General features: G+C 47.4%; 1 protein-coding gene across 1 annotated transcript; it reads right to left on the bottom strand.

The window, feature by feature from the left end:
• Positions 1-2022: 2022 nt before the first annotated feature.
• On the bottom strand, positions 2023-20316 carry LOC306947764 (transmembrane protein 151B-like; the record flags this gene model as incomplete). Its single annotated transcript, XM_079537181.1, has 2 exons — positions 2023-3453; positions 20227-20316. The coding sequence occupies 2 exons, from the start codon at positions 20314-20316 to the stop codon at positions 2023-2025; spliced, it is 1521 nt and encodes a 506-aa protein (XP_079393307.1).
• Between the last annotated feature and the right edge of the window lie 646 nt (positions 20317-20962).

Below are 20962 nucleotides of genomic sequence, written 5' to 3'. Positions count from 1 at the left end.
GGAGGTCGGGTCTGATCCTATCCTTATCCCAGGCTCTCAGCTCCGCCAGGAGTGCCATGATATCAATAGGGAACAGGACTGGGTCATTGTGGGGTGGGTCTAAGTTTTGATTTTGTTTTGACTTTTATCGACTTCGGGATTTTGGCCCTAGTCCAACAATAATCATTATCCTAAGCCCAAACCTGGTTTCTTCCTTGTGTCTAGAATGGTTATTCTTTTTTAGAGGTGACAAACTAACACATCCTATGTGTTACATATCTTTCACAGTAAATGCCAAGCTGTCAGAATGAAAATGTCACGTAAATCATACATACAGTGTTTACTTTAAAAAAGATTGGCTCATATAAATTTAAACAACCCTCCTGATGGTGCCATCCTCCGCAGTGTGTTAGCCAGGTACTGCCCATGTGAAAGCAATGTCTCTGCTTCCAGAGTTGAAATAAACAGTGCACCAAAACAGTCATCAAACCAAAACAAAATGTATTTAACATAGTGCAACAGTCAATGCCATAAGAAATCACCATATGCAGTTACATATAATCTACACATACTAATCAGACTTTACAAATCTCATATTACACAGATACACACAGAACTGACTAGGGAGGAAGCATTTGTTGCTAGTCCCTTTGAGGGATCAGCTTCTGACCTACCTACCATAGGGAGGCACAACACCTTGGTTTTGGTAGTTACTGTACTGAGATTGTGTTGGGTTCTCCTGCAAGTTGGTGCCCACCTCAGCTACCCACGTGATGAAATGTTGCAGAGCTTGCTCAGCACCTGTTGAGGCCCTGGGGATCCTGAGCATGGCCAGAAGCCCCCGGGCTGGTCCCTGGCTCTTGGAAGCACCAGCCACCCCTCCTGTTGGTGACAATGCCAGGCTGATCTCACACCTTACTGAAGGCTCTGCACCCACTCTCAGGGAGCCTTGCAGGAAAAGCCTTCAGACCATCAGTGAGTGGGCTGTAGTGGATTAACACCTTTTCCTCCCTGATGTCTCTCCTCCTTGCCAGTCCCTGCAGCTCCAAGCAAGTGGTAGGAATGAAATAACCACAAACCAGATCTACAGTCTTAAAAATAGTGGCACTAGCAGGGCACTGATCTACATTATGGCTCTTGATGATTGCTAACACTGGTGGAGCTGAAGGAGGTTAACTACATCTGGAAATGCAGCAGTATCTGCTGCAGACCAGGCAGGGCATGGTTAGCAAAAGGCATGCTTTTTGCTTTGTTTGTGTATCACTACTCTGCGGTGAATGTCCTCAGCACTTCTCAGGGACATTTCCTGTGTCAGTGGACACTGAAATCTGTGCTGCAAATACCTTATTTTGGGGCAACAAAAGACAATTATAGGCCGAAACATACCCTCACTGACAAAACCCCAGAAAGGTGCAATGAGAAATTGGAAAGCAGAGAAACAAAAACAAAGAAGGAAGATGAGAATAGGGAGAGAAGAGGAAGTATAAAAACAGAGACAATAAATGAAAGAAGAGGCAAAAAGACTGGCAGAAATAATTTTTTTAAAAGCCTTGTTTGGGGTTTGCAGCAGGTGACTTAGAGCCTGCAGAATTGAATTCTCTTTCTGACTTGACACTGACTGGCTGCAGGCCTTTCAGTATCTTGCTTGGCCTTGCTGTCGCTTGAGTTTCCTACCTTGCAGGGCAAATGCATTGCAAAACACAGGCTTTTTAAATCCTCTCATGGAAACAGCTTTCAAATACTGGCTGAAATGTAAAAGAAAGAGTGGGATAGGAGGAGAAGCAGAGACTCAAGAAACAAAGAAACAGTGAGGAGTAAAAGAGTGAAAAGAAGGGGAAAAATAAACATGGAGATGAATAGGAGGAGGGAGAGAAGCTTTAGAAATGAGGTGGGCCACTTGGCAGGGCGACCATATCCTCATGCAATGCCAAGAAGAACTGAAAGCTCGTCCTGCTGACTGACACTTGCAGGCTGGTGGTGTCTCTGCAAGCACAGCAGTGAAGCTGTTCCAGAGCTGAAGAGCTGAGAAAGCATGAGAGCCCATCACAGAGATGTTTCTAAACAGGAGGAGCGTCTGACATAGAAGGGCTGTCCATCGTGCCCTTCCGGCCTATGCACGATCAAGACAGGGAAGAAGCGGGCGTCGTGGTAGGTAGGGGGGTTCTCGTTGACAGCCAGCTGGCTGGAGTAGGAGCAGCATTGCTCATCATGGCAGCCCCGGTCAGCAATGCTGCTGCTGCGGCTCCGCCAGAGGCCTGTCCTGTGGGAGCCATGGACGCGGCAGAGGGAGAAGCGGCTGGTGTTGAGGGACAGACGGGAGTTGCCACTGCAGCTGTGGAAAGCATGGCGTGAGAAGATGGAGGAGGTGCTGGAGGCACGGTTGCAGCGCTCACAGCCGTGGGCCACCTCACTGTACCGACACACTGTGTAGCTGTTGTACGCTGGGGAGTCGGCCAGGTCCATTAGCATGGCCTCAGAGTAGCTGGGGATCAGCTGCCGGTTGGTGCAGATGTGCCACTCCAGCTCTGTGCTGTCCTGCGTGGCATCCCGGGGCATGCGGTAACGGTAGAGGGGCTCCTCCGTCGTGGCGGGTGCTGTGTATTCCAGGCCCAGAAGCTTCTCCACATGGTAGTGGACGTATGCAGTCCGATACTCTATGAGTACCCTGAGAGGCCACGAGATCATCAGGATGGCTGCCACCCAGAAAGCATAGTGAGACACATACCATGGGAGATGATCTGGGTCCCCGTAGGCCATCATGAGCTCTTTGAAGTCCACATTTTTGAGCTGCATGCCTTCCCTTACCTCCATGTAGTCATCCAGCCCCTCTATTTCTGTGAAGAAGTGAGCCCTTTGTGTCAGGTAAGAGTTCTCAGACTCGATGTTGGCAAAGCTGAAGCATTTGGTGAACCTCAGCTTGGTGGCTGTGTAGCTCTCCAGGCCCAGGAGCTCTTTGGAGATGTCCTTGTATCCACAGTGAGAGTAGTCAAACTCAGCTTCGGCCACATGAGTGTTGACCCTCTCGTGGTAGACTTGGGTGGTGGTATAGGCATCACCATTGCGGTACCGTGTTACCTGCCGGGTTCGCCGTACAAAGTGGTAGCTGATGGCCTTCCACCAGATGCACGGAGTGGCTTGCTGCATGCGGTTGATACATTCATAGACACTGTCCACATCAGCCTTGTACTGCAGCTCTCTCTTGACGTGGCAGTGCCAGCACTCCACCAGGTACACCACATACAGCATGGAAAGGAAGGCCAGCGGGATGTAGACATAGCCATCTGAGCAGGGACTGTCATGGTAGATCATGGACTTGCCCTTGAAGGAGCTGTCGAAGCTGAGCTTGGTGACTCGGGCCAGCTGACACCAGGCCACTGCTCCCAGGCAACCATACATGAGGATGGAGAGGAGGAGGCATTTCCAGTGTGACTCTCTGCACATGCAGGCACTCAGGGATTGCTTCACAGGGCGTTGCTTCAAATCACACCACCAAGGATAAAGGGAGAAAGACAAAGAGAGGAACCTGTCAGTCGCACTGCTTTACATAGTACATATGGTGCCTTTTGCTTTCCAGATTGGGTTTGCTCTTGACTGCCTGAGGATGGGGACACCACCCTACTTCATAGAAATGGGAATACTAACTATTTTGCCAGAAAATTTGTGACAGGACAGAGGTCTGTGGACAAAACCACTTCCTTGCTTCCTCCAGCTCCCAGGAAGGAAGTCCTTCATATGGCAATGCCCACATTCAGGTCAGATGGGCATCCTGATGAGGGTGAGATGGGTCCTCAGATTCTGCACCCTGCAAGGAGCCAGCACCCATCCCCATCTACACACCTTACTACAGGGCCAAGAAGGTTTTGGAGCAGGGCTGTGGGTTTCCCCCTCACACTATGCTGCTGCAGACTTGGGGAACAGTGTCCTTTGTGGGGCCACAGCCCAATGGATTGCACCAACGCAGAGCTCCAGTGCCTGGCAAAGCTCGAGCTACTGAATGAGTCAGAGCTGACTCAGCCCCAGCCCTGAAACCTACTGGGTGATTGACACCATTCTCTTGGAGGTGAGCCATCAGGAAAATTACCAGATTCGAGCACATTTATTTGAAAAAATTGTCAGGATTACAGCATGGTGCACATAGCTTCAGGCTGGTTAGAAGACAAGTTCCTACCTAAAATAACCAAAAGGTTCAACCACTGGGGCTAAGGGTCTGTGAGTAAACGTTTAAAATATAGCATATCCTTCTCTTTGAAGTCACAAAAGTCAGGCTGGGAGTGGAGAGGGAGTTTGCATTCTTGTATTCCTGCTATGCTCACCAAGATGGAGTGGTTGTGGTTTTACCCCTGTGATGCTGCAGTGAATCAGCTGCGTTGTCATGCTATGTTGGGCTACAATAAAAGGCATGAAATCCAGCCAAGCAGCTAGCGGAAGCAAAGTTGTCTCTCTGCAAAGAGCAGTAGCAGCACGGGTTTTATACCCTTGGCTGGCAGCAGCTGGTCTGTAGAAAGCATCTGACATGGGACCCCCTGCTCACCCAGTAGGTTATGTGTCGAGCTAAACTCATCCCTCTCGTCGCTGCCGTCCTTTGCCTCTCCTTAAGTCTGAGAAAAAGACAGCATGACATGCTGATATTTGTGCATCATCATGCCCTCTGCTGAGCCTGATTTCATGCAAAAATAGAAGCATGCAACTACTCCTTCTCCCAGGGGACCACCTCTAATGCATCAAACTACTTCACAGATGCCAGCAGATGCTAGGTTTGGGAAATGTCTTCTCTTTTTCTACTGGGATAAGGTTCTCCCCTAGTATAGCTTTTCCTAAACCCAGAGCAGTTAGGATTCTGTAAGCAAGCTTGAATCACCCAGGATTTTAAGGACCAGCATCTTATGACTCAGGAAATAGTAGCGCAGCACCACTAGAAAGAATTTACTGTTTTCTCAATGAGATGGAAGCATTGGCACCTAACCTTGCAGGGCTATCAGATCAGATTTAATACTGCTTTTTTTTTTTTTTTTTTTTCTGGAACAGAGAGCCACTTCTGAGTAACTATAGAGGTTTTTATGGCTTGCTGTGAGCATTGCCAAACTAGACTTCACAGGGTTAGGTTTTGATTTCTTAGCTTCTAATCTGACACTGTGCAAGTGCAGAGCAATTTTATTTATTTTAGGGAGCGACAGCATTCATCTGCAGCAAGGAAGGGCAGAATTTGGCTCCTGATTCTTCCTGATGCATCTAGAAGGAGCCTATAAAGATTTCTATTCTTATCCCAAGCCTTTTATGTATATTTGTGTGTCAAAATGAAGAATAATTATTTTGGACTGTATTCTTGTGACTAACAAAATGGATGCAGAGGAACAAAGCAGGTTATATGCCTTTGCTGCAAGCAGGGAAGACAAAAGACTTCAGTATAAGAAGGAATAAGGCTGTTTTCCCTAACTTTTTTGCAGGAAGGCTCAAGGAAAGTGAGGAAGTGGCTTTAGGCAGTCACTACTTATGGCAGTTTTGCAGGGTGAATTCTTGAGTCTACATCCAGTCACAAAAAATTTGATCTCCGGAAACTCTTGTCCCAGTGCCATTCCTGACCAATGTAGGCTTCTCCCTATGGACCCATCTAAGGATGTCTAGTAGTCAGTTGTAATGTAAAGTATGTGCTTAAATACATCAGGAACCCCAACAGCTTGGCCCTGCATGCAGCCATGTGAAGGCTGTCCTGTTTCAGTTAAGGCACTATTTGCCAAAGGCACTGCAATCCTCTCCTTTCCTTTGTCTTGCTTCCCTTTGACTAATAACTTCTCTGATCTCTGAAGCTCTGTGGTCCAACTTGCAACCCACAGCTTGGCTCCTACCCAAGGACTGATTCAACCAGCCCTGCTGGTTAGGGTTATCAGTGGCCCTACTGGAGTCTGAGAGCTGGCAGATGCTTCTTTATGTGCTTAGCCGCACAAAATGCCACCCCCACTTTGGGGAAGAGGGTGACTCTGGTCTTACCAGTCTCGATCAGAGCTGGGCTGGTGGCTGCTCCAGGGCTTGCTCTGTGGAGACATCTCAAAAACGGCCATCAGCCCCCTGTGCAGAGAGGGCTGGATCTTCCTGAGATGGGTTACCTTCACTGTTTTCACTATAGCTTGTAAGAAATGCAACTTCTCTCCTGGCATTAGTGAGAACATGCAGCCATAGTGCCTACTGCCAGACCTCTCAGATTTACACACACCTATCAGTCAGTTCAGCCCAACCTTCGTGTTCAGAAGTCTTTGGGAAAAAGGCTCTTCTTTGCTGCTGACTAGATCTCATTCTCTGCAGGTCCTCAGTTACAAAAGGATATCTCCTCTAGGGTCTATCCCACTGGCTGTCCCTCTCATTTCAAGTCTTGACTATGTTCCTCTGGCTTATATCTCGTTATTTCTCCTTCCCTTTGCTGAAACAATTATCTAACTCTACTATAGTGTTAGAAATAATAACAGTGTGTTCATAAGAAAGACAGGAAATGCAACAAATAATTACAATAAAAGCATTACACATTCAAAAGTCTAATAACGAAATGTATCTTTCCATCTATCTTTGCATAACAAATTCATTAGTATGCTAAGCCAGTGGCTCCCAGACTTTATTAATTAACATACCAACTTCTTGCAAACATGGTGTTTGTGGTACTATGCGGAATTTTCTCCTTTCCAAGCACAGTGTTTCAGATCAGAACAGGGTAAGCCTGTATTTTGGGACAACTATAATAAATGCTTAAGGAAACTAACAATTTCCATGATAACTTTGGCCAGACAGTGAATGAAAGCTGTGTTCTCTGAGGAATGCTGCGGCTGCTGTGTCAGTTTGATGTGGGGCAAAACCCTAACCCCCTGGAATATATTAGAAGACAAATGTGACTGAAGAAATTGAGGACAGCAAGCTCTACAGCCAGAGGCAAGCAGTGACTGTCCCATAACAGGCAAAAACTCAGAAACCTTATTTGCAAACTAGAACTCACAGATTTGAGCCCCAAACATGAAAAGTTGGGGCAGCCCTCCCCTGAGCTGCCCTTGGTCCCATCCTGCCTTTGTACTGGGGCTTTTTGACCGGTCCTTTCCAAAAAAAATCTCAGGCAGAGCGTTGGGTCTGTGCCCTACTCAAAATGGAGAGGGAGCTCCATGTTCTCCTGAGCTCTGTTTGTTGTCTGGTGGTATGAAATCTTCCAAGACACCAAATGATAGATGCTATTTAATTAGTTGCGGTAGTTGCTGGAAAATAGTCTCGAAAGCCCTAGCTGCTCACAGAGAACTGGAAATTCAACCGACACTTGCAGCAGACAGGAGTTTCCAGGCTGGCAACATTTTGGTTATTTCTCCTTCAAGGAACTTTTGTGCAGAACTTAGTTTGCAAATGAGAAAGCATACTGGCAGTGGCTGAAACAGCAATTGCCTTCAAAGCCACCCTCAGATGGCAGATACCCAAGATCAAACGCCAGCATGAAGGGACCGGTGTGGAACCGGCACACCAAACCCACACTTGTCCCAGCTCTGCAGCAGCCAGATCGACTTCTGGGTACAGCAGCAGTCATTAAAATCATTAAAAATTACTTTGCATTGTAATAGCATGTAGATTTGGGCTGTTAATCTTGCCTAATGTAAAGGGGTGGGGAGAAAGCAGGAGGAGAAAGTGTGGCTTTGCACTTAGCAGCTGGAGCAGAGCATGGCCAGGGGCTGGAGGAGTGGGTGGGCAGGGTTTCATCCCTGGACAACTTGTGAGCCACCAACATGAAAATATGCTCAGCTAGACTGTAACTGACAACCATCCTAAGTAAGCTTACAAGCAACTGCATTGAGGGTGACCAAGTAGGCAAGACATTAAAAACTGCCCCACCATGCCACAGTATCTCCTTTAAAGGCACATTTGAACTGTAATAACATGCTTCTGCATGACTTATGTCCCTGGGTTTCTTCCTCTTGATGGGTTCTTATGTACTGGGGTGTGGGTCGAGGCAGGCATCCTTGCTCCCCTTTGTGAGCATCCACTGGTTAGAGGAGATGGAAGGGATGCTAGAAGCCTAGACAGCTTCCATCAGCTCAGGCTTTTAGGTGCCTACCTTGAACGTCTAGTGCCTCAGTTTTGCCAGTGGGGGCTGCTTTGCTGACCTTTGGACATCAGCATCTCTGATAGCTGGATTCACCAGCTGACCACATGGCTGCACTAGGTGATGGCAGGGATAGTTACGATACAATAGTTCTTTAGTACTCCCAGGTGGTAGTAGGAATTTATCCTATCAACTTGTTATGAGTCAAACTGCATTTATATCTTAAGACTAGGAGACACTACATCTTCTCTCTCTCAGTCGTGTACTTCACGGGCAATGCAGTGTTATGCTACAGTCCTATGTATAGCCCAATGACTGGTAGTTGGTAAAAGCTCATCTTGCATAAAAACTTCCTTCACAGACAAAAGCAAATTAAGAACTTACAACCCCTTCTGCAATTTGTTTGATGATTGAATTTCACTGCCATTGTAATTTTCTCTCACTTTAGCCCCCATTGATGGCAGCGGGGATTCCTATTCTGAATGTAATGAAAGACTCTTCATACTGCTGCCTTCTTTCTCTGAAGGCGCCTCTCCATTCTAATTACGACACCTCTTGGCTTTCTTTTTCTAAAATAAATGGGTCAAGGTCTCAAAGTCCTTCACTGCATGGCTTTTTTCTTTTTTTTCCCCCAGCTCTCTTTGGAGCTCTTCTTTTTCTCTATCACCTTTAGATCCTTCTTAATGTGCATCCTGCAAGTGCAGGATTTCAGCACTCATTTCACCAGCATTATACTCAACCATAAAATCACCCCCAATTTCCACACACTTTACCTTTTTTAAAAAACTCCAAGAGTTGTATTAGGAGATTTTGGCTTGGGAGTGTATATTCAAGCATTCACCCACTTTGCTCCTAGGTATTTTTTGAGATGCTATTTCAAGGACAGGTAAAAGGACAGGATGCACTCTCCACCCTGAAATGTGTAACTTCAGATTTGGCTTTGAATTGAATAATGAAATTATCAAATGAAGCAGATCTCTCTGCAGGACTGTGCTCATTGTTACAGACCAGCCTTGTCATCTTTGTGTCAATTGTATATGTTATCAGCAGTGATTTTATGTTTAAATACAGTGGATAGTGTCAAATCTAGCAATTATTTCTCTATAACTCTGCCAATCTAATGGCTAATATCCCATTAACTTATACAGGGCAATTGTCTTCATAAACCCAAACATCAGTCATCAGCACAAGGCTGTGGGTGCTGTGTGTGCACTGAGGTGCTTCTCACACTTCCAGTGCTACTGCCAGGGGCAATTCCATGTGCAGCTCTCGATGCTCAGTCAAACCCTGCCAAAGCTGCAGCAGAGCACATCATTACCTAGCTTGTTGTCATACACTATTAATCAGTAGTTGGATTTTACTTCAAAAGTGGGTGCATGGCGGTGTGGGTTCGAAGTGTTGCTTCCTTTTCTTTGCCACTCACAGCACACAAGTGGTTGTGTTGACAATTACAAACCTCTGGTTTTGCACTCTCCTAATTAGGACTGCTGTACCAAATTTGAACCAAAAGCTGCCAAACTGACCCTTATAGAAGGAGAGAAATAACCTGTGAAGTTCAAAGGAAGCTGATGAAACTGTTTTGCAGTTAGCCTTTAAAAAATTTATATATAATTTTGCCGGATGTTTACTACTTCTCTGTAGCTTCTAATGACAAAATGGCTTTTTCCTCTTCTGTCAGATTCAGTGCTTCAGTCTCCTTGAAAACTCCAGCAAGAGCTGGATAAGCAGAAAATGTGCTGCAACAGCATGAATTTATTCTAATGCTAGTTTTGTGGACAGTTTGGGGTCCAAGTTCGACTGCCTGTGTCTGGTTTGCAGTCAGATATCTGAGTTCCCCGATTTCAAAAGCATTCAAATTCTCCTTCAGGGAAATCATGCCAAAAGCATTTCCTGTCCTTTGAAACCCCATGTGTGAACATGTTTGCCCTTGGTGGCTGACCTCAAGAGCTTCAATTTTGCTGAAGCAAAATGCTATCATGTCTAAAATGAAAGAATAAGAGAAAACAGAGGGTAGTGAGGACGTGGCCCGAATGGAAATAGAGAAATGAGTGGGAAATACAGGAAGGGGGGGTGAAGAGGTGGAAGAGAGGCGAGGATAGCCTAGTGATGCTCTGAATGCAGATGTCACCAATGCAGATGTCACCGAGGCAGGGAAACGGAGGCAGCAGGTGAGGATGGGGATCTGCCAGCCCAGGGAAAAGAACTGAGCAAGGATTGATATAGGAAAGGAGTGACCCTGTCAGCACTGAGGGACCCACTGAGCCAGCAATCCTCTCAGCCCATCTACAGTCTGAAAGAAGCTCCCCCTCACCAGATACTCCCTTTCTGCTGGGAACTTCTCTAAAAAAAAATCAGATCTACAGCCCTGTCTGCTCTACAATGGAATAAAGATGTGCTAAGAGGGGGCAGAGAGTCCCGCAATGGTGACACCATGCTGCAGTGGTGATGCTGTGGTCATGCCTCAGCAAGCAGAGATGCGCGGCAAAGCCTGGCATCACAGCGTGCTTCTGCTCACCTCCCAGAGCTGGCTGCAGCACTGCAGGGTGACCTTATCACTGTCTTCAACAGCAAAGTGACCTCACAGCTTGGGATTGTTCACGTGAGCAACGAGTCAGTCTTGTCTTTTTTTTTTTTCTTCCTGTTTTAATTTGCAAACAGTCTTCCTGTCCATGGGAAATTACATGGAAGAAACACTGGCACAGGGCTAGAAGAAGAGAAATAGAAGCAGAGAAGAAAGAACCAAAATTCGGGGAATAATTAATGCCAGCCACAATTTAATTTGCTTTTGTGGATTTATACTTCTGATGAACATATCCCAGTGTGATAAATGAAAGGTAAAGAACAATCAATAACTACAAATCACACATTGTGTTGTGACCAGACTGGATGTAAGCAGGTTTTTTATCTATGTCTTCTTCCATGTTAATCAGGGGAGGGCAGTAGAAAATGTTCCTGATGGACATGGCAGAACATAACACAGAGAGGCGCACCAAAACTTTGCTGAGGTGAATCCTCACTTGTGCTATTGAGGATAACTGAGGAGATCTCTGACACCAGGACCAGCCTCGGGTGTTCTGAGAGAACAGCTTCACCATTTGTGCACTAAGACAGGATGATACAATGAGGGCAAGGAGATCTCCATCTGCGTTCCCTTAGAAGACAAAATAGATGTGGGTGCAGATATCACCTTGCAAGTCCTGAGGTGATCGTGGTGAAAAGCTGGCCCAAAGAGGCTGAGGTGACTACAGAAAAGACAACCACAGGAGAAGATTAAGAGTACAATTCTTCCTGCCTCACAGGGCCAAATGAACTCCTATGTGAGATGTTCATTAGTACAAAGAGGAAGGAGCCTGCAGGGCTATGCTAACCCAGATGCTGGTGTATGATGGGTTGAAGAGCTCCTCCATTATGTGACCCAATCTGGGCACCGCACGGGGCATCAGTAATAAGGCCTGGTGAGGGAAAAAGGAGATATTACAACAACCATCTCATAAATCCTCTCCTGGGGAGCCTGAAATAAAATCCTTCCTCCATCCATCTTAAACTGCAAGAAGCCCATTACCCCCAGCTCATGCTGAGCCAATAGAAAGTGCTCTCAGCATGGCTGCCAGCATGGAGGGGATAGGAAATATAAGGGAAAGAAAGCACTGGAGAAAAACATTAAGCATCAAAGAGAATTTACTTTTGGTCCTTGAGGATATGGTACAGTTGTAGCTGCATGTTTTGAACACGTCATTTGCTCCTTTGCCATTAAGCTCCTGCAAGAATGAAAACCTCATGCAGGCAGAGGCTGTCACACTACTTCCAAGCAGAGATCTCTTTGACTTGGTTTAAAAGGAATAACCTGTGTGCATGGCACACAAGTCAGTAGCATCACCAATAGAAAGGCATTTGCTCTGGCAGCTGCACTCCTGTGGTGAGCCAGCATTGCTGGGTTTCTGGTTGTTTAAAGCCCTGTGGAGATTTAATCTCATCCAGCCTTCACCGGAGCTATAAGGGGGAGGTCTCAGGCTGGTAAGGTGCACAGAATGGAAGCATTCAATTCCGTTCTCGGCAGAGACTATAATCAGACAAGACAAACTATGAAATGGCACGTCTTGCTGATCCACTTGGGTGCCAGCTGATAGGACCCCCTTGAGGTACAGCACAAAGGCAGCCTTTTACTTCACACCTTTCATCCTTGTGTATTCGAGGACTTAAGATACCATCAGAAGAAGAAAGCAGAGGTCAGGACAGAAGGAGCTTCCAGTACTCTAATACTTAACAGTTCTTCAAGCAGAAATAAAGGAAATCCCAGAAAAGAAAAGATGTTTGTAGGCAGACAGTATATAGGCACACATTATGACAGGATGGGAAATATGCTTGCTAAAATGTAAGGAAGTTGAGGGATGTGAAGCAGCTGTGCCCAGTCACCTCCATTGGTGAAGCACACACATGCTGTTGCAAGGGAAGCTGTGCAGGTATGTTTTTGGCACAAAGGAATCCTAGCAACAGAGCGGTCACCATTTGCAAAACAGAAATCAGGGCTAAAAAACAACAGTTTTTTACCAGCTTACAGAATACTACACTACAAAATAATCCCTTTTTTCTCCAGAGTGCTGATGTTGCTACTGCTGGCTTTTGACAGTAGTGACACAAAGCCAAATTCCCTGTACATCTCCCTTGGATAGCGACAGTTCCCAGTAGACACATGGTAAATATTACTGGTACGAGGTTCACAGATGGGTACAGAGCTTTAGGATGGGGAAGGAAATGTCCCCTTAGGTCAGAGCTGAACTTACACTTCATCAGTCATCATGTCAAGAGACAGACACTCATTCAGCGTGGAGGGAAAGTTCAGACGGCAGAAAGTCCTGACTTCTGCCAAATCATCTGCTCAGACCAGGGCTGGAAAGACACCAGTCCCACATAGTGAGGAGGGAGGTTATAGCAGCTGTGCACCGTGCAACCCAAGTGATAGATGTAGAGACGATGGCACGAGACCCTTGTTGACAGGCTTCCCTGACTATGTTTTTGCTCCATCCAAAGTGTGTTTCGTCATGCACTGACCTGCAATAGCTGGCATGCTGTAGTCCAAGTTGGTTCCTTGTGACATACTGCTACCGTCAGTGCCAGCCCAGTAACCTGCTTCATGCCGAGTGCTGGATGGCTCCAGCCAAGCAAGGCCTGCTGTGATGCTTACAAGTGAGACTGCTGGGATGCTACCTCTACTGGTGACTCTACTTCCTCCTGCTTGGCTTGGAGAAGCTATTCATGGGCAAGCAGAACCACATCTGAGGTAATCCTGCAGCTACTGTCTTAGAGAGAGAAAATGAAGGAGTGACCTTTGAGAGGCCACACTAAGAGACAGCGGCAGGACTCCATGAACTTACTCTGTCGTGCCCCACATCCATGAGAGCAAGGGGGGCAAGTGATGGCAAGGAAAGGCCCACCAGCCAAGAGAAAACAAGAGACCATCTCCTGGTGCTTCAGCCTGGAAACAGGGATAGTGGAAATGGGGGGGTTCCTTGTGGCTGACATCTCCTGGATGGATCTGACAGGAATCCATGTACACCATCTTGTCAGCTTCTCACTGACTGTTGGCAGTCTAGTTGTCTAATGCCTCTGTTTAGACAGACTTTGCAAATTAGAAAAGTTATTCATTATTAATGCAATTTAATCTTTGCTTACTCTAAAGGAACAGCCTGAGCTTTGAATGGAGGATAGAAAAATCTTGTAAGTGCTCAGAAGAAATGTGATCTGGAACTGATCCAAGTTCCAATGAACTCAAGAGAAGTCTTTCAGAGTGAACTGTGAACCAAGCCTGATCCAGAACTACAAAGTTTATTTTATATATATTTTTTTCTTTATTATTATTATTATTATTATTATTATCATTATTTTTGTAATGGTGTGCTTTTATCTAAGTGGTAACCACTGGTAAAACAGGACAAAATGTATCTGTGATTTGGTCTCTCAATTTCCACCCTTCCTGTCTCCTGTGCGTGACTTTCTATTTGGAGCCAGCTAGCCATGCTACAGTAGAAGACTTCCCAGCATCATGGCATTGGGCTCAGGCTGCGGCTAAGAATTCCTTGCAATAACATCCAACACTGGTCTGTCAGATTCACAGAGTGCCTTTCTCTGTCTCTGTACTTTTTTGAACACAGCTGGAACCTCAGCAATGTGAGATTTTTTAATAATGGTTCTCCTGTTAAGATGACGTAGCATCCCAGCAGTGAGAAAAGAGGATCTGTGATGAGTATCACTCCTTTCTCTCTCATACTTCTCTTTTCCCTCTCAGGTGCACACTCTGCAATCACATATGACAATAAAGTAGGTGAAAACTAAACCAGGATGTACAATATATCAGTCAGTACAGAAAGAATGCTACATGTCAGCTGGCACTCCCTGTACATTATGTACCCAATACATATAATGTATAGCCAATATATAGCCAATATAATGTAAAGCCAAAGAAGCTGCAAACTTCATCACCTTGTGAGGTATAATCCACTCCATCCTCTCCCAGGCATTGACACAGCATATGAGAAGGGCTGCCAGGTATGCCAGACACCACTTCCCAAGCTTAGCTCTGCTGAGGGAAGGCTACCAGCCTGACGCCATGCAGCCATGCTTCTCCAGCCTTCCCACTCACCATCTGTCCTGCCTGCTTCTGCAAAATCTCCCACTGCATCTCGGGGGCTGAGGATGCCCCTTCTGCTGGGGCAGAGTTAAGGTTGCAGTGGGTGTTGCCTGTGGCATATGGTAGCTCTTCCAAGGCTAGGATGCATGGGGGAAGAGCAGAAAGCATAAACTCCTATGCAGGAACTTCTTTTCCTTAATTTGGTGTCTTGGGATGAGATGCAGTTCAGATAGAGCCCAGCATGGGCAGTTCTGCTACCAGCAGCATTGTGGGGATTGTTTCATCTTACACCGCTGCAAAGGTGACTTGAGCATTTGGGTTTTGGTTAGTTAGCCCCCTGCTACGAGAACTGTGACCTCAATGGTGTTTCATGATGTGCTAATTTTAACTTCGTAGTTCTGAGACTCAGAGGAGCCAGATGAATGATTATATTCTTCAGTGAACTCTTCAGTGAACTATATTTTCCATGATTAGAATTTAAAAACTAATTGACTACTTAGCTGTGCTTTTCTGAAAACTAGAACTGCTATAAGTGAAAAATCAAACAGAGCCTTATCTCTAGTGCCACAACGGTGTCACAGGAACAACTCAATGGCTTGCAGAGCTGGCAGCTCAACAGCGCAGGGTTAGGTGCTCCCTTTACTCACTACCATATGTCAGGACACACCTAGAAAAAGCCCCCAATGACTATGGACCACTTTGGGACATTTTGCTGTTTTTAATCTTCTGATCACCAGCAATAATTTAAGCTACTTTATTTCAACTCCACAGTGTAAGAAGAGATGAGAAGAAATCCCACGCTGTGTTCACAGGAAGAAGATTCCTCTTGCTTCATCCCTGCAATGGCTTTCACTTGAGTGAAGGGGAGACTTGGTACCCACCCTTCCCTTCTGGTTGACTATTATCTTCTACGATGTCTGAAGTGAGAAAGAGAGAACAAGAAGCATATTTGGAGTTTCAAAGCAGTGTGCAGACCCCTTGCTTTCTACTGGTATCAACTGACCATCTGTCTTCTTGAGGGCACAGCATTAGAAATGACACCTGCATGGGACCTACCACCTGTTCTCTCCTTTTCCCATTGATGCACTTAACAGCTGCTTGCCAACTGTCCTTATGACTCTCTAGTGATGGAGCTCCAAGGGAGCACTCTGTCAGAGAGGCCAGTGCCCTCAGAAACCATCACAGCCAGAGCCCAAGATGCCGTTCAGAGCTCAAACACATCTGTCTGATGTTTCCTATCTATTTCTTTAAACTCTCAGCAGCTTTTCGTGCAAAGTACAGAAAAGAGAGACAACTTCTGAACACCAAGAGCAAGCACGTGAACAGAAGATAAAGTGGGGCAAAGGAAAGAACAAAAGCAGAAGATGTGATGTCTCAGCACAGATTTTCTTTTGACAGGATCTGCAATGCAAATATTTCCTGGAACTGCAGGGTCATGAAAAAAGAGCTTTGCTGTTCCTCTGATGCAACTATTGTTGGAATTGTTCTCTTGTCTTTAGGAGAGACACTGTTTGCATCAAGAAATAAGGAGACCTCTTTGGTTTCTGCCTGCTGAAACCCCCCTCCCTGCAGGAGGGGTAGAAAACGACTTTACCTGTTTGACTCTCACTCGAGAGGGGCAATATTGTACTCCGTGTGAATAACATCTCTTTGGTCAATCATATTTGCTCTGGATGGTGACAGCCGTCCACCAGGCCAACCAGAAGCTATTATTCAGGATGTTGCTCGAGCAGGTCTTACGCAAGAAATTCAGAAGAACTTAGGGGAAGGAAAAGCACTTCACATTTCATATATGTGTATATATATGTTTGTGTGTGTGTTTCATGTTCTCCCTTTAGCCAGAAGGCAGGGTCAGTGCTGCTTTTGGGAGAGAGATTTAGCAAGCAAATAGCCTTTCTCGAAGAACTGGTACTCAAAGGTCCCCCCTGACCTTCTGCTTGGAAGTGGTGGCAGGGACCAACACTAATCTCCATCACAGCCCCTGTGCCCTCCTTCCTCTCCACCTCCTGTACCTGACTTTGTTTCTGGTTGGCCCAGAAGCCACAGTGAAACAGCAAACCCTTGCAGGAGGAGGAGGCAGACACAGAGACAGTAAGGAGCCAACAGGTTCCTGTGGATCTGTGGAGGAAAAGCTTTGTCAGAGCATGAGGATCTGCTGGTGAGAGAGGAGAGAAACTGCCCACAAAGATGGGGACAATAGAAAGCTATCTGATCTAAGTTATGAAAGGATTTTTGGCTGATGTTCTCAGTGCCATAGAATAAGCCTGAATAAAATAAATCTGTTTAATATTTACATAGGGGAATAGAGATAAAAAGCTGGAGGGCTAAATACAGACTAAGCCCCAAGTAGCAAGTGACTATCCAGTGGCAGAAAGGACGCAGCTATCTTTTGACCTGACGGTCTACAAAGCTGTAGCCTGCAAACAAGCAAAGCCATACATGTGTTTTCTGAATTTGTTGCACTCCTTGGTGCTGCTGTGGCCACAAACAGCGTTTTGGAAACATGTTTCTGCTCCACTTAGCATTGGCAGCAAGAGGCAGCTGAGACAGTTTACGTGGTCTCTCTCTTGCACAGCATTTCCAAGAGTATCAGTGGGCTGATGACCACTGGTTTCAGGAACATCTACCCAGGAGGTTTTCTCTCTTTTATTTAAACAGGCCAACCGATTGCACTATGTCATGCCCAATTAGAGTTCTTAAATATGGAAGACAAGATAAAACCAGTCATGGACAACTGCTGTTTGACTCTGCCAATACAAACAAGACAAATACGTAATTCAAAATGTCAAGTGGCTGCTGCCTTCAGCTTTCTTGAGTGATTACTTGGCTTTGGTAGCAAATAAATGACATTTGTACTCACTAGGTTTATTTTCCTCAAAAAAAAAACCAAAAACCAGCTAAGTTTTAAAAATGTAAACATTTAAGACCATTTCTTAATTGGAAAAAAATGCAGAAAAGCCACCATCAAGTCTTCAGTGTAGGTGTAGGCTGTCACAATAACAAGAAAGACAAGAAAGACAGCCAGCCCACAGCTTAACCAGGGCAGTGCAGAGCAGAGGGGAGGAAAGTAAAGGAGAATCTATCAGAAAAACAGTCAACAACAATAACTGCTGAAATGTTTAGAAAAATAAGGCCCTTCTATTCCTTCCCTTCAAGAGTGAATGCACAAGAATTAATGGGATTGAAAAATCCAACACCACCGCTGAAACCACGACAATTTCAGGTCATTCAGCTCAAAAAAATTGATATCTCAAAAGGAAGAAAAAGAAATATCAACAACAACAAAAAAATCCAAACCAACAAACCACCCCAAAAAAACCCCAACAAACCACAAAACATCTGAGTAGTGGCAGGTAATCTGAGAGCTTGCTCTGACATTCAGCAACAACAGCTGTAAACCCAAGTGGCCCTTGGAAGAACTGGATCCATGCTGCAGCTGGGGACCAAGCAGGCTCTCTTCTTTCTGCTCCGCAGCAGCATCCTCATTTGTGCTGTTTTCAAGAACAACAGCTTGGACTTCAGACACATTCTCAGTTAGTCACTGAGGATTTTATCTCACACTGATTTACCCCCAAATAAAGCCAATTTAAAACCATTGTTAAGATTTAAGTCTATGTATTTGATCCAAGGGAAATCCATAAATGACAAGAGTCATAGAGAAGCCCATTAAACGCCTGCTTAATACAGGACATTTCAGTACAACTGCAGATCCAAGCAAAAAGGACTATTTACATTGGGATGGAAGAAGCAAGAGGAAAAGACCAATGAAGTAGGACTGCAGGGTTAAGACATCACTGTTACAGGCATTTCAGATATAGATTCATGTGCAAATGTTTGTGCTGGAACAGAAGAAAAACAGAGAGGAGGATGACTGAAGTGAGATATAATGTGCTTAGCAGAAAGATCAAGTGCTCTCATGTCTAGAAATGACTTAGATATTTTTATGGTGGACTTAATATATTGGAAAATCTTCTGTAGCTCGTGGTTGTAGGCCAAATAAATCAAAAAATCCCTTTCAGCATTAACCATCTATTGATCTTCTGCGGGGCTGTAATTACACTGGGGAGCTCTGCTGTCAGAACAGCAGCTGTATCCTGGACCCAGTAACAGCTCTTAGCAGTGAGCTGTGTCGCAGGTGTTTATAAAGCAATTGGACAGGTGAAAACCCTCATTTTCACCCACAGAAGACAGTTTTTTTCAGCCTAAGCTGAAAAGTCAATTTTCTACTCTAGGTACTTTAAAAACTGTAGTTTAACCTAAGCATCTTGCAGTTTCACGCAGGCTTTGCTGAGCCAACTTTATTTCAACTACAGGATCATGAGACTGTTGACAAGCCATGGGACCCATTAGCAAAAGCTTTAAGTTGACCAATTGCCCACAGAAATGTTCAAGGTTTGTTTTCACTTCTCTGACTGCTTGAAGGCTGCTCCTTGCATCCCTGTAAGTGTCTACATTTGTTGTTACCTCTATGTCATGAAGAAAGTTCAACCACTTCCATGATTTGTACACGGATTAGGAAGTCTAAGTGGCAGACCTGTCAGAACAGTTGGGAGCAAAGACTGCATGAGGTGCAGAGGGAAATCTCAGGCACTGTGAACACAAGATAGCTGGCTGTCCTGAATATACAGGGCTGTGAGCATATTGTCATCGGCTGCCGCACAGCCCTGCAGCTGTCTGGCTGGTGCCTTGTGGCTCAGTATTTGTTGTGTCAGTGCTCAGACACATCCGTCATCCCCTGCCTATGATCTTCAAGGCCGCAGTAAGGGCTTCACAGATGATGCAAAGAAATACATTTAGCCATATGTGCTACAGCGTTTTCTACTGCAAATTAAGCATCGGTAGAACCTAGACCCCACGGGAAAATGGGAGGGATGACCTCAGTCTTTTGGCCCAAACACCTGAACGCCACCCAGCTCCAGGCTACAAACCCATTTGTGCACTCATCCTGCCCCTCCCGCAACTCACGCCAGTGCCTGAGAGCCGCAGTTCCCTTAACCATCTCAGAAACCCTCGTGAAACGGTAGGCACCCCTAGGACAAAGCCCAAGGCGTTCTTGGAGACAAACTTCCACCCGACAGACCCCGTTGCTCCATGCCGCATCCTCCCGGCACGGAGATGCTCAGCGGGGCGGCAAGCGGCACCGGGGAAGGACCGCAGAGGGGCTCCCCGCCCGGCCGGGTTGAGCCGAGCCCGGCGCCCCCAACACCTGGCCGCTGGGGACTCCGCCCGCTCCCGCCGGCACCCCCGGCACTGCAGGGCGCGGCGGGCACCACGCTGAGGTCCGCTCCGCACCGCGCAGAGCCCCGCTCCGCTCCGCACTGCCCCGCTCTCGGCTCCCTACCGGCGGCTGCTGGCGGCCGCCCCCGCGGCGCGGCTGCAGGTCCCGGCCGGGCTGCGGGGGCCGCGGCTGCCTCGCCGGCTTCCCCCGCTCTGCGGATCCCCTCCTCGGCCACCCGCTCCCGCTGCCCGGCGAGGGGCTCGCCGGCCCCTTCCCCACGCCCATCTCCCCTTTTGCCTCCCGAGCCCCCCCTGGGCCGGGGCGGCTGCCCCTGCCGCCGCTCACCTCCTCCCGCTCGGCGGCGGCCGGCCCCGGCGCGGGGCTGCTGCCCGGCCCGCTCTCAGCAGCCGCCTCGGCTTCCCCCTCCGAGGACATCCTTGGCCATCACCGGCGGCGGGGGCTCCGGGCCCCCGAGCCGCCCCCCGCGCCCAGGGCCGCCCCGCCGGGTCTGCCCGGCTCCTTCCACCATCCCAGGCAGGCGGGCAGGGAGAGAGGGAGGGAGGCGGCGGAGGGGAGGAGAGAAAGGCGAGGCGGAGGGGGGGTGCCCCAGCCGCTCACGGCCCCCCCAGGTGGGCAGCGAGCGCCCGGCGGCTCCCGGAGAGCCTCTGCGGAAGGCTGAGAGCCGCGGGGTGAGTCCTTCCCGCACCGGGGGCTCCTTCCCGCCCCCCTCCTGGAGCGAGCTGCCCCCGCCCCTGGGATGCTCGGCACGGCTTCACGCCTCCGCCGCCCGACCGTAGCCCCCGACCGCCTCTCCCGAAGCCCGCACCCCTCCCGGGCTGGCGGCGGCACCGCGCGGCTGGACGAGGCGGCAGGACGAGGGGGAGGAGGAGGAGGAAGGCTGCCCCTGGCACCGGACGGCCAAACTTCTCGAGAAGACCCGCTCCTCTCCCGTCCGCTGAGACCAGCAACGGGAGCGAGCCCTGGGGCTGCCCCAGCCCTCTCACACACGTGTACCCTCGGAGAATTTCTGCCGCGATGCCTGCGACAGAGGAAATGGAGGAACCCCGCTTCTCCTGTCCCT

Source organism: Tetrao urogallus (assembly GCF_951394365.1).
Source record: "Tetrao urogallus genome assembly, chromosome: 6".
Lineage (NCBI taxonomy): Eukaryota > Metazoa > Chordata > Aves > Galliformes > Phasianidae > Tetrao > Tetrao urogallus.
The sequence above is the reverse complement of the archived record's forward strand: the minus strand, read 5'-3'. Positions and strand labels throughout refer to the sequence as shown.